At 43.1% G+C, this 18,161-nt stretch overlaps 1 protein-coding gene across 4 annotated transcripts in view; it reads left to right on the top strand.

The window, feature by feature from the left end:
- Positions 1-18,161, top strand: part of LARGE1 (LARGE xylosyl- and glucuronyltransferase 1) — a 284,069-nt gene that overhangs the window by 247,957 nt on the left and 17,951 nt on the right. For all 4 annotated transcript variants that reach the window (XM_063154402.1, XM_063154401.1, XM_063154400.1 and 1 more), the window contains 2 exons: positions 11,668-11,831; positions 16,202-16,480. In XM_063154402.1, the coding sequence (XP_063010472.1) occupies positions 11,668-11,831; positions 16,202-16,480 (443 nt within the window). The remainder of the gene's footprint in view (positions 1-11,667; positions 11,832-16,201; positions 16,481-18,161) is intronic.

Here is an 18,161-nt window from a genome sequence, read left to right as displayed (position 1 = left end):
AGTAACCTTTGACTGGGTCATGGCTGTTGATGTGGATGACTGACACGGTGCCCTGTCGCGAGGAGAGTGCTTCTTCCAGCATTAGAGCTGCTGCTGATGTTGACACTCCTGATCCTGCCATGGCTAGGCAGAGCCTTGCCACGAATATAGAGTCTGTTACGATGTTGAGGTGTTCGTCTTGGAAGAGTCCGCACACCAAAACCACTGCTGCTGCCTCCAGTTCTTGCACCGACAGTGTGGGGTCACACGCTTTGATGCAGTGCCATTGCTCTCCTGCCTGCCACACTGCTGCTGCGGTTGAAGTCGTGGAGGAAGCGTCTGTGAAGACCGTTGGTCCCGGCTGCGGTCTGTCCTTGACCTTCGGTGGCATGTCCATGTCGACTACGGTCAGCAGCTTTGTCCAGGGTGGCTTGGAGGAGTAGGAGATTTCTCCTCCGAAGCCGGAGAGAGCAAGGGCCAGGTACTCCGATATTGTGGCTGACTCCGAGGTCGGCTGCTTGCGAAACGGAAGGTGGATGCTTGTCGGCTCTGTCCCTAGGTGTTTCAAGGCGAGTCTCCTGCCTTTCATGATGAGGCTGGCGATGCATTCGATTCCCGGGGAAAATGCACGAGCGGGTCTTCCGAGGACCACCCATTGGATCGGTCGGGCCTTTTCAGCGAGCCCTTGGGCCAGTGCTCCCACTCCCCCCTTTGGTGTAAAGTGGACGTATAGGTCCAGCGGCATGGCTGGGTTCCACCTGGCAAGCGTGCCAGTGGACATCTGGTTTTTGATGAAGTCGAGGGAGCTCGTTGCTTGCGGTGTCAGCTCCTTGGGATCCCAGGGGTTCTTCCCTTTCAGGAGGTCATACAGAGGGTCCATGACCTCAGGAGGAATCAGGACGATGTTGCGAAGCCACTGCAGCGATCCCACCAGGCGTTGCACGTCGTGGAGCGTCTCGACGTCTCCGTTGACCTTCATCTCGGGGGGTGTCACGTGGGAGCTTGTGATCCCCACTCCCAGGAAGGTCACGCAGGGTCCTCTCTTGATCTTTGTGCTCGCGATCTTGAAGCCGTTGGCCTGAAGGGTCTCTGTGATTGTGGTCACCAGGTGATCTACTTGGCTTGTCGATGGTGCTGCGACCAGGATGTTGTCCATGTACTGGATGATGGTTGCGTCGGGATGGGAGTGTTGGACTGGCATCAGTGCTTTGTCCACGGTGATCTGGCATATGGTCGGGCTGTCGACCAGACCTTGTGGAAACACTCTCCATTGGAAGCGAAGGTTGGGCCGCTCGCCGTTCCGAAACGCCACGGAAAAGGCGAATCGTTCTCTGTCCTCAGGGTGCAGGGGTATTGAGAAGAAACAGTCCTTGATGTCCAGCACTGCGCACGGCTGCCCTGCAGGGATGGCTGAGTTTGTGGGTAGCAGTGTCTGGACTGGACCCAGGGGTCGGATCGTCTTGTTCACTTCTCTCAGGTCATGGACGAGACGATAGCCTTGTCCGGACCTTTTGGGGATCACAAATACAGGGGCATTCCATGGGCTGGTGGAGGGTTCTATGTGACCCTTTTTCAGTTCGCGGTCGACCAGTTCCAGCAAGGCTGCCATTCGAGGCTGTGTCAGGGGCCACTGCTCAACCCATACAGGGTCTGATGACTTCCAAGTCAATTTTATTGGCAGCGGAGGGTGTACGGCAGTGGCCCTCAGGATAAATTTGTAATCCGAAATCCGAGCATGGAAAGGACGTCCCTTCCTAACAGGGGTGGAGAATTTTGCAAAATGTAGGGGTAGATTGCTACTGTCTGTTCTGGTCCCTTTTTCGTGTGAAGCGTTATAGCCACCAGCTGGGTGCTTTTCCATGCCCGGGACTGCCCCCCCACTCCGTTCACTGGAGGGACTTCTTTGAATTGCCAATGCCCGGGCCAGTGCGCTTGGGGAATAATCGTGCAGTCTGATCCCGTGTCCGCCCAAAACTGGAGCCCTACGACGTGGGGATCCTGACTGCCGTAAAGGCGGCATGTCCCCCACACCATCAGGGGCTCCTTCCCTATTCTCATGGCCAGGGCCACCCAGGGATCCCGCACTGGGGCATCCCCTGCTGGTCCTGTGACACCGGGGCGGCTTGTGGCGGTGGGGGGTGCGAAAGTATTGAGGGTGCTGCACAACTCTGCCATTGTATTGTTGGAGGGGATGCAAAGGTGACTGCTCCCTGTGGGGGCATAGGGTATGAGGGTCCCCTGCCCCACTGGGGGTTGTTGTAGCTGGGCCGCTGCATATTCCAAGTGGGAGGGGGCTGGATGCGGCCCAGGTGCCCCCTCCCTCTCCTGTTTCCCTGGGGCCTGGATCTGCATTCCTTAGCTAAATGCCCCTTCCTTCCACACACCCAGCACGGCCCCCTATCTCCCCTTTGGCGGGGTGGAGCAGTTGCTGATAGGCGCCTTGGCTGTGGGCAGTTTACTGCCAAGTGGCCTGCCTGGCCACACTTAAGGCATGCCATCACACTGGTTATTGCAGTGTGAACTGCTGCTTGAATGGGAGCTAGATGTTCCTCCTTTGCAATGTGTCTGATCATGGCAGCTATATTAGACCCCTGTGGCAGTGACCTTAAAATGTCTTTGGTGGCTGAATTGCATTGCTGGCGTAGGCACTCTGCCAGCACGGGACCCTTCGCCTCTGGGGGTAACGCAGAGGAATCTAATGTGGCCTGAAGTTTGTCCACAAACTGAGTGAAGCTCTCACTCTCACCCTGTTTTATGGAAGACCACGGAGATGGTTTGGCTACCACTTTAGAAGCGTCACGGATGGCTTCTCGGGCAGCACGGGTTGTTGTCATGACCTCATGGGCCCGCAAGCCCTCAGTCTGTTGCTGGGGGGTGATCATAGTGGGGTCTGTGCCCATTAGCCTCTGTATGCTGGAGCCGTGCAATGGGTGGTCTGCCCCTGTTACCAAGGCTAGCTGTTTGATGCAATTGTCCTCCCATTCTTGTTTAAAAACGATCATCCCCGCACCGCCAAATATCATTCTACATGTCTGCTTAATATCAAAGGGAAGCATATCGTCCCCACCAAAAAGGCCGTCAATAAGTGTGCAAACCATGGCAGAATTAATTCCCTTATCCGCAATCGCTTTAACAATTGCCTGCACATCTTTCGGATTGACCGGTGAATAGGTCCTTTGGTTTCCGCCTGCCCCCCCCTCCGATGGTGAGTCCGCTCCCTGAGGGGGATCTGGCGTTCTCGCCTCCGCGCGCCCGTCCGGGTCAGGCACCTCCGCGGTTTGTGTCACCGCGCCCACCCCCAACTGCAGCACGGCTAATAAACAAGTTCGAGCAGCTTTCCGGGTTTCTTGCTCTTGTCGAGCTTTTTGCAGAGCCTGGATGACTCTGCCCCACGATTTTAGGGCTTTCCCTGAACCCAAGGACATAGTGTCCTCCACCAGGGCTTTTGTACAATTATCCCACACGTCCGAATGTAGGACGTCCACGGGGCTTTCAATAGCCCCAAGCTTAATTAATCTCGACAATGCGAGAGTTAAATCCCTAAGTTTACATTCTATACCCCATTGTGCATGCATCTCTGTTACGACCTTTGCTATGGCTTCCATTGTCCACGCGGGTCCGGAGGCGTCCCACTCACTACGGTCAGGCCTGCTGCCGCAGTCGCTGTCCTCTTTCCAGGAGAATCCCCGTTCGCCGGGCGTAAGCCGCTTTCCCAGGTTCCAGCACCAAAATGTTGCCTTCTAGATCAAGGCAGGCGACCTGGTTCTGAGGTACAGCTCGACAGCCCACTCTCCAGGGCCGTTCGGGCCAATGACACACGAAGACACCAATGTGGTGGACGGTCTAAAGGCGTTTATTACTTCTTCTCCTGGGGTCTTATAGTCTAAGGGGTCTCTACATCAAAAAGGGGTTTGTCTTTCTTATCTATGGTTAGTAGGGAATGGAAAAGTACTGGGTAAGGAGTAGAAAGTTGCTGACTTCAGTGGGGCAACATTCCTATTGTTAGTGGGGCCACATTCCTATGTTAATTTCTTATCTATGAGTAACTGAGGATCTTATCTACGGGAAACAGAGGGTCCTGGCTTTCCGTCACATCGCGACTATCTTCCGCAGCGCCTCTTCCCTAGCTACCACACACAAGTTGAGGTCTAGGTTAGAGTTTTGAGAAATCCTCGCTTTTACACTCCCTAGGCAGCCAGCTCACAGCTGGAGAGAGGATGCTGGCCCAGGTGAGCCTTCAGTCTAAGATGCATTCATAGACTTCCATTAGAATTCATAAGCTTGTATGTTACATGAAAGGCTGTCATTTTTGTTAAGTCAAGTATGTATGGGGTAGGAATTGCTGATTACGTTACATTTTCCTATTATTTTTCCTTTTTTTTTCCTGAATTGAGGCTGGCACCCCCAAACACAACAGGGCTTTCTTACGTTAGGCAGTGTACATGGGTAGAAGGTGCTCCCTCAGCTGCCTGTGCTTCTGTGCACTGTGGAGCAGTGGAAAAAATGTCAGAACAGCTCTGCTGTTTATAATTGGAGAGAATTACTTGAGCACTAAATGCACTGAGCCCTGCTGTGGAAGAAGCAATGGTTCGGTGTGAGTCTCACTCACAGTCTGGCTGTGTCAAAAGATACCCTTAAGGTCTTGTTCCAATATACCAGCCACTGTTTTTGTACAGCTTAATATTTGTAGTGATGTTTTATTTACAATTCAACCTGTAATTAGGGCATTCCATTTGTAATGCAAATATCTGTAGAACAGGAAAAGGAAGTGTGGCAGTGGGGACCGCTGGGCTGATTCTGTTTCTCTAAGGCCCCTTTACACTTCTCATCAGTATACAGAGATGGCCTTAAAATGAATGTAAATTACATATCTTCCCTTTTTAAGGACTCTTAACAGTGCCAGAGAGATGTAAAGGGGCATTAGTTTAAAAGGTAATTCGATCTCACTTCAATCTCTCTCACCCTTCCTCTGTGTATGCATGTGAATACATGTATGCTTAAATATATATTATGTCTATATACATGTGGAAGTACCAGTTCTTTTCTTTTTCTAATGTTTGCTATGAAAGTATAATACCACAGAGTGAATTTTAAGAGGTCTGAAGGCCAAGGATAATGTACTGCATAGTTCTGATTTAATCAGATGCTGATCTTCAGTTTCACCAGACTGGACTCTTTACTAGGTTCCAAAGCACTGCAAAGGAGTGGAGAGAACAGATAGGGCTCAGAAACTGAAATACTGGAGGCAAAAAAACCCCACTGAATGGGATAATATATCTGTTTATGTAAAAATGCATATATGTTTGTCCATGTGTACATGAGTGCTTCATCCTTTCTTGAAAGTAGTCAATCTACAAGACCTCTATGTGGCAGGAGCAGGCTGGGTGCAGGAGCCTGCCATGTGCTAAGAGTACCCTTGTTCAATACGTGCTTGAGTGAGGTCATGCAAAGCAGACTCTTCTCTGTAAGTTGGTATTACAGCATCCCTTTGTCTTCTGTGCAGATTCTGGGTGGAAAATCCAGAATAGGAACCAAACCCTCCTGTAAGCACAGTCATTGACTTGAGTGGGCCTTAGAGCGTGTCCTTAGTCACTCTATCCTATTCATTCCATGCTATTTCTCCATTTCCACACCCTCTTTGTTATTTGGATGCAATGTGGAAGATTTTTGAGAAATCCAAAAAGGCAGTCTCAAATAATAATATAATAATCTCACATTTGGACATTTTCAATTGGCTTTTAATGTTTATATCCAGCATTTTATTCTAAAGGACCTACTGTAAAGCCCAGAATATTTCAACAGGATCTTCCAGCCAATCTCTATAGTTACTCTATGAGATAGTTACTGTCAGCCTGATTTTAGACCAAGGCACACACTCAACCTTTCAGCATTCTTATAAAACTTCTTTCCTGCAGACAGCTTCTCACCAGGTACTTCTGCCAAAGTATCTGAAGGTTGAATGGAGCATCCCTGTTAGTGAAGCCTGTGTCCTGATCCAAAACCCCAGGGCAAGATCAGTAGGAAGTATATCACTGATTCTGCTCAGTTTAAGGAAAGGACAGTAGAATCCCAGTAGAGAAGACTTTCAGGAAACACAGGAGAAAAAAAAATGTCTGCATGTTTTTCTTCTCAATTTTTCAAATCCACAATACAAAGAAACAGTGTAAAAAAAACTCCAGCTGTCCCTTAACACACTTGCTTAGATGTGAACTTACATACTAAGTATGTTTTTACTTAGTTACTTCTTTTGTGCAAAACCAAAGATTCCTAATATGAGCAAAAGGCTGTGCATGCCAACTAATTGTATTCACCAGAAAAGAGGGAGATTCTACCAAGGCACCACACAGTATAAACAGAACTAACAAATCAGCAATTTCTGAGTGACTATAATTGTATGCAAATGAAGCTTCCAAGTCAGTATCACAGCCCTGAACTCACAGTCTGACTGATGCTTTGAGTACCCTTTGCTCCTGCTGAATTTTAAGAGTACAGCCTCATTTGTAGAACCGCAATTTAAAGTTACTATTTTGTGATGTCATAGTCTTTCTCTAGTAATAACAGATGGTATATGGCAGTTTTGAGGTGAATTCCTGACTCCCCCAGCTGTGTTGTTTCTATTATTGTAACTGTTATTGTTATTAAATGCTGAGCTGGCATCCTGTTACTTGCCTGAAAGTTGCCATTATACTGCTTTCAACTGTTTATAATATTATTAAGGTGAGGAGCACATGGACTGGGATTTTTTTTTTTTTTTTGTCATGTTGTTATGCCCTTTTTTTCTTTTCCCACATTTTTTTAACATGAAACATGGGGGAAAGCTTTGAGGTTTGTCCACACCAAAAGTTCTGATGACTTCTTCATGAAAATACTCCATACCTAAGAGAAGGAGCTGTCTTTTGCAAGCCTGGTGACAAATTAGGCAAACTATAATGCAAAAAAATTATGGCTTACACATTGCCAGTAGCGTTTTCTTTGACTTTCAGGAAGCTCAGGTCTCTGGAGACTCTTTATTAGGAATGTGCATGGATACATATGACCAGATTATACCCAGTGACACAGCAGGGTTGGGCATGCTGCAGGCAGGGGACCTGGACAAAGAGTGGTGTTTTCTGTGATTATTTCCTCTGAATCCTCCATGCCAGGTTCTGACTGGACAGTAGAGCTGAGAGCAGGAACCTGTATTGGGTCTCTGCTCTGAGGGACATGCATTGCCTTCAGCAATGACCAAACAGTAGGGAGGAGAAAAAAATCCAGATTCACATACAAAAGAGATGAAATCCAGGTCAAAGGCAGAAAGGAAAGAGAGAGTGTACCAAGAAGAGGAAAGGACAGTTGGGTACTTACAGGTATAAGGAGCTGGCAGACTGCTTGAATAGGGAGCATGGGATGAGACACAGGACTGGGACTGACTTGGACCCATAAAACTTCCCACACAAGAAGGAATGGGTCAAAGACTGATCTGGGGCAACAAAAGCAAGGTGACATACCTGTCAAGACAGTGTGCTGCAAGGGGGTCTGGGAACAGCTCAGCCAAAAATGTTTGTCAAGGGTCTGGGGAAAGGAGATGAAGAGCACTCCCAAATGTGACATCTGCAGCTAAGATCAAGCTGTACTTGATATATACAGAACTGTCTGAGATACTCCACAAGCCTAAAAATTGCATTCTCAGTTGTGTTGAATATTTGCAGTCAGGATAAGCCAACACTTCCATTTAGCAGGAGTATTAGTGGTTTTCACACACTGCAGCAAAATTCCTCCTGCCAGGTGGGTTTGCTCAGGAACTATCCTCTTTGTCCTTAGCACAGCTTTGTTTCACAGAAGGCTCAATTTGACCCATAGCAAATGTACAAAATTATATGGTGTGGGAGGAATAAAAGTTTAATTGACGTGGGATTAGTCTGGTTTTTATTACTGATCATTGGAGAGGCCAGAAGGACTTTATGTAGGTCATCCAAAACAACTCTCAGTGAATGCTTTTTCCTCTCTACATCATCATCTGTTTTGTTTATGCCATGCTAAAGGCAACTGTTAATTCACACCCTTCAAAATGCTAAATGTTGCAATCCAAATTGCCTACTGGTGGGAACTGGACAGCTACACAGGAGAAAATGAAACTGCTGCAGTTTATAACCAGGTTTTTGTTGCATCCTGGGCTGGTGTCAGTTTTCATTTCAGTGGCTGAGATGATTTTGTGCTATGAAACTTAACTGCACACATCTGGGAAAAGGAAAGATGATCTGAAAGTTCTGAGTTTCTGTCTAAGCTGCTCAGTTCTTGTGGTGTTAGTGTGATATTGAGCAGGTGACTTAAGCCTAGTGTCATCTCACCTCAACTTGAACACTTGGTGAGAGAGCCTACATTATCCCTTTCCCCAAGATCTAACTGGCCTGTAGACACATGACATTGTTTGTTGGGGGGCTTTGATCTTTTTTTAATAAATAATCCCTCAGAAAATACTTCTGATCTTGAATTTTTAATCTATCTCATCTGATATGAAGTCCTGGGTTTTGGTGGGAAGTGAGGTTTTGTTTCAGTGGCACAGCCGTTTAGGAAAAAAAACTAAGCAAATGACAGATTTGCTTATATTAGGAACAACTTCAGGAAGGGAGATTCATGAGCAGAGTCACCAGTTTGCCAGTGAAAGGTACAAGTTGTGTTGCCATGTATCATACAGGTCTGCCATCTGTCACAGGGATACAAAACACCTCATCTCACAGAAATGTGTTAGACAAGTAGACCTGGAAGATCAAGGCTAAGTTATTTGTCTGACTAGCCTAGCTTCAAAGACTACTTTTCCTGAGATGGAGCCTGATCCCCTGCCACATCTGGTGTCCCAGAGAAATAATATAGCCCGTATTTCTTTTATGTATTTGTCTCTCTGTTTGGGCCTTATGCATATCATAATTCATTTTTGTTTTTTGAACCAAGTTCTGAACCAGAGTTCATTTTTATTTCTGAACCAAGTAGCACCATGATGCCAATGAAGGCAGGTGTTGTTTCCCACAACAGTATTTGCTAGGACAGTATCTACCCCACACAGTCTGAAAGTATTTTTCAGCTGTGAGAATGTTTCATGGGGGTGACATTTCCCACATGCTAAGTGGCAAGTAGCCTTAGCATTGAAACTCTTCTAGAAGCACACAGTCTGGCTTAGCAGGGTACTTGCTTATGAGAGTACATGCTGCTTCTCTACAGCTGAGAAACTTTTGCTGGGTCGGGCATATCATTATCAATGTAATGGATGCATCCATAATGGGAAAAAAATCCACAATAGATTTTATCAATTCCAGCTGATATTCAAGTCCTTATTTTGATTGAGCACTGTATTTAAGCATCTGTTTGCGTAGATCTGTCAGCATTCCCATTATAAACACATCTTTTCAAGAAGACAGTGTGGGAGCAAACTTCAAACCAAGCTAAGAGTTCTTTGTCTTTAAGTAATGGATCCACATAATATGTGTGCAGTAGAAAAGACTATATTACAGAAATTTTACGTTCTCTCCTTCACCTCCATCACCAACTTTGTGATTTGGTGAGTTTCACCATTAAAAAGGTGGGACTTCTCAGAAGCTATGTCTCCTCCTCTTCTCTCAGCCAGGGTTCAATAGTGAACAAAGCTGTAATTTAGCTCCAAATGTTATTCTTGAACTCATAATTAAATATTTTAGCCTCTTGGCTTTCAAGCCAAATGCAATCTGATAATTATTTGGTGACTGCCTGATTAATAACTGCTGTGCAATTAAAATCTTCTGGCCTGGTCATTTGTACATTCAGAAGGATAGTAAGGTACCCCTAAATGTGCATTGCTGTTGTTTTAACTATTTAAATTTCAAAATTTCAATAATCTTTTTAATAGTTCTTTTAAGGGAACACTGATGTCCCTTTACAAGGAAGAAACAGAAAGATATAAGATGCTTTCTAGTCATTGTTGTAAATATTGAGTTTAATTCAAATATTATTTGAATGTGTTTTTGAAAGTAGAGTGCAGGAACAGCTGAATGATGGTTTGTAAAGCAGAAAGAATGAAACTCCGAGGATACGTAAAAGAACTCCTGATTTCTGTTCCACCTAAAAGAGATCTTGATATCAATAGAAGTTTTGCCTGAGTAAAGATTTGTGAAGATTCAGACTCTCATCTTTCTAATAGCAGTCCCTCTTGAGGGGTGTTTTAAGATCTGTGCAGAACAATAGCAGAGAAGAATGACAGCCTTATCCAAAACTCATTGAAATCAAAGTAGGTATTTCCATTATTCAGAAGAAGATTATAGAGTGATGTACAGGAAAATATCAGGAATTATTCCATCAGCCTTCACAGGAAAACAGTCAGTTGTAAGTATTGCTGTGGATGGCAACCATTATGCTTATAGTTCCAAGAACAACAGCTCTTCTTAACACACAACAGAAAATACCTACATTTTCCTTTTTCTTTTTTCTTGAAGATGGGGAAACTACTACTTTATTCATTCTGAGCAGGAGAAAAAGGTGTCTATAATTTAATAACCTTTTTAACTAAATAGTTTTGAGGTACACTGTGATTTTTATCAAAATTTGTAAAATTCCTATATAATTTTTCTCATTTGCTGATGAATGTTTTACTAATTGGCTATTGTTCTCACAGGATACTTTAAGAAATCAGATACAAAAATGATACTTTATCTGTAACCTACATTTTAGAGCAGTAGATACTGAACTCAATGTCACATGTTAAAACCATAAAAAATTTTCATCTTCATAACATTTTATTGCAGGTGTGACTGTTTTTTCCTTTAAAATTAATGCATTTTCAATATCCTAGCCAGATGCTTGGCTTTAAAATCAGAGAATTATATAATCGTAGAATAGTTTGATTTGGAAGGGACCTTTCAATGATCATCTAGTCCAACCCCAAAAATAATTAGTTTGGGAATGGAATTGGTCATGTGCATAGACAATTCGTCAGTTTTTCACTTCTACCTTTCCCTAGAGCTAAAGTTTATTGTCTTAAACCTACCTGTCTAAGAGACTTGGGATTAGATTGCTTTGAGATGCCCGTTTTGTCTTTGAAGAGGCTTGGTTTCCAAGGGAGCCAGGAAGTTATCTACCATCCTCCAGATTTCTCAAACTAGGTATCCAGAAGCATAAATCCCATTTAAAGGCTTACTTCTGGCACCTCTGCAGTGGAAAGAACATAAATCTCAAGAGAAGGAGTAATGATCAGTTAGAGATGTTACATTCCCAGCTCTCCGTCCGTGCTGGTAGCAGCAGTTACTGTTCTCCAGCAGAGGCAGCAGACTGGGAATCTCTCAGTGCTGAGTCTGCTGCTGAGTGTTGGCTAGTGAAGAATGTCTGTGACTGGTGTAAAACACTGTTTCTAGTAAGGATGAAATTATGCAAAACATTGGAACATTAGCTCCTGGACTTGATGATTATTCAACCTGGGATTGGTCACTGGATCTTGAAAGTATGTAATACAGGCAATATAGAGAATATATAGACCATAATAGAGTGTCCTGTCTGCGTTATAAATTTACCTGCAAGCCCTTCCTTCTAATTTCTTGTGCAGTAACAAGGGAAACCTCAGGAAAACTCTGCTACTCTATGTATTCCATTCCTCTTTGCATCATTCTGCAATTTCCCAGGCTCCTGGTTCTCTCTGATGTGCTAAAATAATTACAAGGAAACGATGTTACTTCCACTCTTTGCTTGCAGCTCCAGAAGCAGCTGTCTGAGCTGGATGAGGACGACCTGTGCTATGAATTCCGTCGCGAGCGCTTCACCGTCCATCGCACTCATCTCTACTTTCTGCATTACGAGTACGAGCCTGCTGCAGACAACACCGACGTGACACTCGTGGCACAACTGTCCATGGACAGGTGGGGAACGCCTCTTGTTCATCTGGGACTGTGAGACAGCTTTTTATTACAGGGAAATCTGACTGTGGAGTGCTTTGGAGAAAGGAAAAATGCATGTCCATGGAAGCCTAGATGTTGTCTGTGCAGTGCACACACTGTGCTACACTCTACATGAGTAGAGTTCATGAGAGGCTGACTCCTGGAGCTGAGAAAGTTGTTCTTTGTTGGGATTGTCAGGCATTATTAGTCCATGGAGTTTTGCAGTAACTTAGGAAAAAACAGATGTTTGTAATAGAATTAGGCAAGCAGTTGTAGCTGACCCAAGTTTTTGCATGTGTTTTTCTGCACTAGAAGATGTTAGTTTTGCTTTCATTGGCATTTTCCTTGCAGAAAATTTCAATTAGTGATTTTTCTTACAGTAAGAATCAGAACTAAATATTCTAGTTTCAAATTAGGAAGTTGAAAATTATACCTTTTTTTTACTGTGCTAGTGTGAAATAAAGAATTTCCATCTGAGCAGTCATTGCATCTTTATCCAAATGTAGATTCTCAGAAGAACATTTGGGCTTTTAGTTCTTAGGTGAAGTGGAATTTAATTTGGGGTATTTAGTATTTAATTTGGGGAAAAAGAAATCCATTTCATGACAAGTTCCACATATACCTTTCTGATTCCCACCACTGCAATTAGCTGAAATTTTTCAGAAGCTTTTTCTTCAGAAGAAATTTTCCAGAAAGTGCAGTCTGGATCAGCCAGTTTTGTGAAATTTTGTAATTGTCAGCTCTCTTTTTTTTTTCTCCAGCTTCTCAGTTCAAATCTAATCCAAACTTTGTAGTTACTGCCATCATAGTGGGTTACAAAACAAATCAGAACTCGTTGAGTATTATCCAGAAACTCTTCATTTCCTTGAGCATAGCACATACAGAATACGACATGGCACGTGAATAACACCACTGCTACACTAGTAGAAGCTCAGCAGTTTTCCAGGAGGGTTACAGGAACTGAGACAAACAAAACACTTACAGCCTGTTTTTAAAATAAACAAAAATGAATAAGGAGTATTCTGTTCCAGTGGTGCCTCGGCACTGCACTTTGTGTTATGATGTGCTGTGCACATCAGTGTCTGTTGTATTGATTTTTAATTGAGGAAACATTTCTTAAGTGTTCACAAACCTTTGAGTAAAAAAGTAAAGAAATAAATTGAACCAGACCCTGAGTGAGTGCCACAGTAAATTAGTAAAGCCGGTGTGTGCACATGGTATATTTTTCCCCCCAGAATTTAATTAAAAAGAATGAGCTGGGGCTCAGTGCTGATTCACTGGCACTGATGCAGCGTCTGAGCATCTGTTTCCCTTTCTGGATCCTCACTGGGGCACATGTTTTTATTGATAGACAGAACCACACATTTTTATTCAGGAAGAACAGCCGTCCTGGTTCTGTGCAGGAAAAGTGTTCCCTACTTCACTGGTGTGTTGCTATAAATTATTGATTTGAGTTGGAAATACTTTCTTTCAGCTAAAATCAATAAATAATAACCTACCAAAGAACTGCTTAGCTGCTTTGTTTCCTTTGACATCTTTCAGTTACTGCCTTATCTTTTTCCATCTTCTTTAAACCACTTTTATTAAACACCTCTGGCACAACTGTAGGCATTTAAGAAGAGTGTCTCAGATGTAAGGTGACATGGACATAAACAACATGCTGTACACTACATTCCTGAATTATTCTTTGAAATTATTATTGGAGATGAGGAAAAGCAAAAAAACAACTCCAGCACTTCCCCTTGTCCCGTTGGAGGTGAGATTGACGTGACTGTCATGACAGATTTAGGTTTACCTGTCCTGTAGGCTTGAGGAATGGAAGAGAGGGATGCATTCTGCAAGCTAACATTATTGTTTTAGGTGGAAGCTTTGAGACAGACTTCATCGAGGGTTGTTCATTACTGGGTAGTTGTCATTTATTGCAGTGATGTGACATTTCCTTGAATAATGGCTTGGTTGCTTCAGTGTGATTTTCATGCACGTGTTTTGGCTAAGCAGGCTTTTAAAAGGTTCAGTATGTACCTGATGGTCAGAAATCAGAGTAGGACTTAAAAAAATGTGAGGTCAGAATAGGGAAAAGGAAAGACATGATTAGCAATACACTGCTTGAAATCTGAGAATCTGAGAATGAGCTGGAAATCAGTTGAGTATTCTTAAGAAAAATAAAAATAAAGAATCTCACAAAACAATTGAATTCCAGCAAAATTCACTTAGCTGAACAGACCTTTAAAAAATTTACCAACTGAATTATGGTCTCATTGTTATGCAGTACAGCACTACATTTGTTTTCTCTAGAGTCCTTAAGAGAACACATTTCCTCAAGTCCACTAAAAAAAAACAAAATAAATTGGTCATGTTGTGCTTAGAAACTCATAATTCTAAGTTTTGTGGTCAAAAGAGACATAACAACTTACAGAGAGCAGATTATGGAGGATCACCTAGCAGTCCCTGTAGCATATTTATGGAAGTAGAGCCTGTCAATGAGAACAGCACAGTACAGTGGAGTATTCTGAAGGGTACTAAGGTGTCCAGCTGGGAACTTGTACCACCAGAAGCCATTTTCCACTTCAGTATCATGAAAAGGTTTGCATTTGCAGGTGTGCTGTTTAAATAAGTTATATATGCCATTAGTCCACTGCATGGAGTCCTTAGAAGGCATTTTGCTGCATTTTTTACTAGGCAAGTTTTCCATTTTTAAACTGATGCCCTAAATTTGAGTGCTGACAGATTGGAGTCTCCTGATTAGCAGATTTGTATTATGTTGGAAAGAGGCAAAAAAATGTATTTTCCCTCTATTTATTATTTGTGTAATCAAAATTCTGGACCCCTTACATACCTTTTAGATATGTTTATATTGATTTGTGTTTCAAATTTAGCTGTATGTTTCAGGCTGATAATAGCCTTTGTTTCAATAACAGATAAAAAGAAAATTATGTACCAAGTGTAGACTAGTAAGGTAATATCTCATATATAAAAAAAAAATGATTATATCATCTTGGTATCATCACAATCATTCAGAAGGCAGACTGTGTTTACTGGTATGAGTATATTCTTTTTTTTTTTGCAAATCTTTGGGAGATAGTAGGAGGGGGAAAATATTTTCTCAGATTATGATAATGCAGAAATGCATTATTAATGCAGAAATCTTGCATTTTGTATAATATTAATAGGAAAGATTCAGTAATGTGGATTTCAAACAGAGTGAAGATACTAATTTTGCATCATCTACTCTTCCCAGATTTTAATAGAATATCTGGCTAGGCTGCATAAGTCATTTCCCTCCATATTAAATCAAGAGGCTTTGTAATCAGTCCTTGCAGTACTTTTGGGTGACACATCTCAATCTCTAGGCAATAAATTACCCAAAATGTTTAAATGATTTTGACCAAGTTGGGTTAGATTTATGTTTGCAAATGAAATCTTTCCTTGTCATTTTCATCAGTAGTATTGTAACTGCAGGAATTTTTAAAAAATATACATCAATACAATCTGTTTAAGAAATTATTTAATGAAATTTGAGACAGTGTAAACATACACAAGTTAGTACTTTTAATGATGGTTTTCTCTGAAATGTTCTTTTGATATTCCACAGCAATGCCATGTCTGTCCTTCCTCCTCTCCTTACTCCCTACTAATAGTAAATCCCTTTCTATCAATGTGTCACCCCTTCTGTCCTTTTCCCTGACAGCCAGCCTTCTTCTAGTTATTGCCCATTTTCACCTAAGGCAGTATCCCATTGACCTGTCTCTTTTAACAGCCTTTAAGATCTGACTAACTGCCTTGCAAAATTTGGGGAAGGTTTTCCTGACAGGAGGTAAAATGATCTGTGGGTCCATACACCTCTGTCCTCCACAAGCTTGCTGAAGAGCACTGTAGTGTGTTACTGTGTGGGAATAGCTTGACCTGAAATGCGAATTGGGCACTTGACAGAGTTGAAGTTTATGAGCCCTCTATCCTCTAGGTAGATCCACATGAACAGATCCTTGCAATTGCTCAAGCTCCCACTAGATAAGTCCTGTTATCCATGTGGGTTTTCCTGTGGCATCAAAGCTTTAGACAGAAAATGATGGTGCTTTAGGTATCTGATTTAGGGCCATCTTAGGCTACATTGGATTTAGTGAGATTGGTGTATCCAGGGTGCAGTCCATCTGTCCAGGAGGAGACCTCTACTTTACCATCTTAAATAATGAATTACACTGTAGAAATATTTACTGCTTTCCACAGCATATAAAGCATCCCCAATCTGTCTCACTTAGAGAAAGATCTCTGCATTTGGTCAGGTGAACACAGACACAGAGTCCCAGACAGGGAAATAGCTTTTCTTTTTCTTACTCTCACCCTTCCTCTTCCAGGCTCCAGATGCTTGAAGCCATCTGCAAGCACTGGGAAGGTCCCATCAGCCTGGCACTGTACCTTTCCGACGCGGAAGCCCAGCAGTTCCTGCGCTACGCTCAGGGCTCGGAGGTCCTGATGAGCCGCCACAACGTTGGCTACCACATCGTGTACAAGGAGGGGCAGTTCTACCCTGTGAACCTGCTCAGGAACGTGGCCATGAAGCACATCAGCACACCATACATGTTTCTGTCCGACATCGACTTCCTGCCCATGTATGGACTCTACGAGTACCTCAGGTAATGGACACTGAGGGAATTCCCACTGCCACCCACCATTTCAGCCTCTCCACTCCCCCTCCCCACTGCCCTTCTCACATATTCCCAAAACAAAGCAGTTTGAGCAGATCTGAAAACGGAAGCGTATAATGATCTGAAGTGTGACAATGCCCAGCAAAGAGCAAGAATTTTTAGAGTAGAAGAAGGGACTATAACTGGAAAGTAAAGCAAAACAGTTATGAAAGAAAAAACCCAGATCTGAATGTGAGCCTTGTTAGCCATTAGAATAATCTCCTCAGGGCTGCAGAGGAACCAATTTGAAAATTGAACTGGGTTAAGTATTATTAAATGTCCAAGAGCATCATTTATTAGCAGAGATGTGAAACAGGCAGTTTCTCTAAACATCTCTGGTTCTTAATGCCAGTGACAGAAAAACATGCAGAGCAGTATTGAACTTGTTGTCTGTGTGACACACTCTTAATTCAGTTCCTTATCTTGAAAAGAGTCTAACCAACTCAAAAATATGACTCCAATGCCAGCACCTGTCAAGGCAAAGTAATTGTCATAAGGAAACTGGGAGGAGTAACATCAGTGTGTATTGTATCATACTGCATGTGAGCACGTTGGGCTGAGCAAACTACAGACTTCTGATCCATTAACGGAGCTTTTTTAATTAACATCTTTCTGCCCTGCAGAGGCTGGTCACCTGAGGCCAAAGCACAGAGCAAGGAGGACACCCTGTGGCCAGACAGGAGGATGTCAGTTCTTTTATCCTAACCAGTCTAGCTTTTCAACTCTATTCTAATTTGGTAAAAGTTGATCAAAGTGTTCCAGTGAGGGCCTGCCTGTACCTACAGTTCCTCACAGTTCCTCACAGTTCCCTGTCAGTTCATAAGCCTGGGGCTTTGGAGTGTAAAGGAAAATATATGCCTTCTGGTATCATGAACTTATGGAGGAGTTTCTTTCTTTCAGGCTTTACTCCGTAAGACATTTACAGGGCCAAACTCACTATTCAGAGGGGTGGAGTACCTCTTCTATGAGGAAGGGATCAGAGAGTTAAGGTGTTCAGCCTGGAGGAGTGGAGGCCTTATTATGGCCTTCCAGTATATCAAGGGAGCTTAATAAGAAAGATGGGGATTTTTTAGTAGAACCTGTTGAGATAGGACAAGGATAAGTGGTTTTTAACTAACAGAGAGGAGATTTAGATGAGATGCAAGGAGTAAGTTTTTTGCAATGAGGATGTCAAAATGCTGGTACAGGTTGCCCAGACAGGTGGTGGGTATCCCATCCCTGTAAATTTTCAAGGTCAGGCTGGATGGGGCTCTGAGCAACCTGATCTAGTTGAAAATGTCTCTGCTCACTGCAGGGAGGTTGGTCTAGATTATCTCTAAAAGTGCCTTCCAACCCAAAAAATTCTATGATTTTACAAAAAGAGAAAGTAGATCTTTCAAAAAACCAAGAAAAAGCTACTTGAAAAAAAAAAGGGCTAGATGACCTTTGAGTTCCAGCCCAAACTATTCTATGGCTTTCAAGATGCTGAATTTCAGTTGTATCAGTGAAGTATTAGCACACTGTGGAAGCTTGCTTTCCTCTTACTTTGTTGAAGTCGTTTCAAGTTGTGCTAGGAGCACTCCAAAATTATTCTGTTCCTTGCCCACATTAGCTATCTCCAGATACGTGGATGAAGAGTTATTCCTCATTT

Source organism: Melospiza melodia, chromosome 4 (assembly GCF_035770615.1).
Source record: "Melospiza melodia melodia isolate bMelMel2 chromosome 4, bMelMel2.pri, whole genome shotgun sequence".
Classification (NCBI taxonomy): Eukaryota; Metazoa; Chordata; class Aves; order Passeriformes; family Passerellidae; genus Melospiza; species Melospiza melodia.
This window is presented reverse-complemented; position numbering and strand designations above follow the sequence as displayed.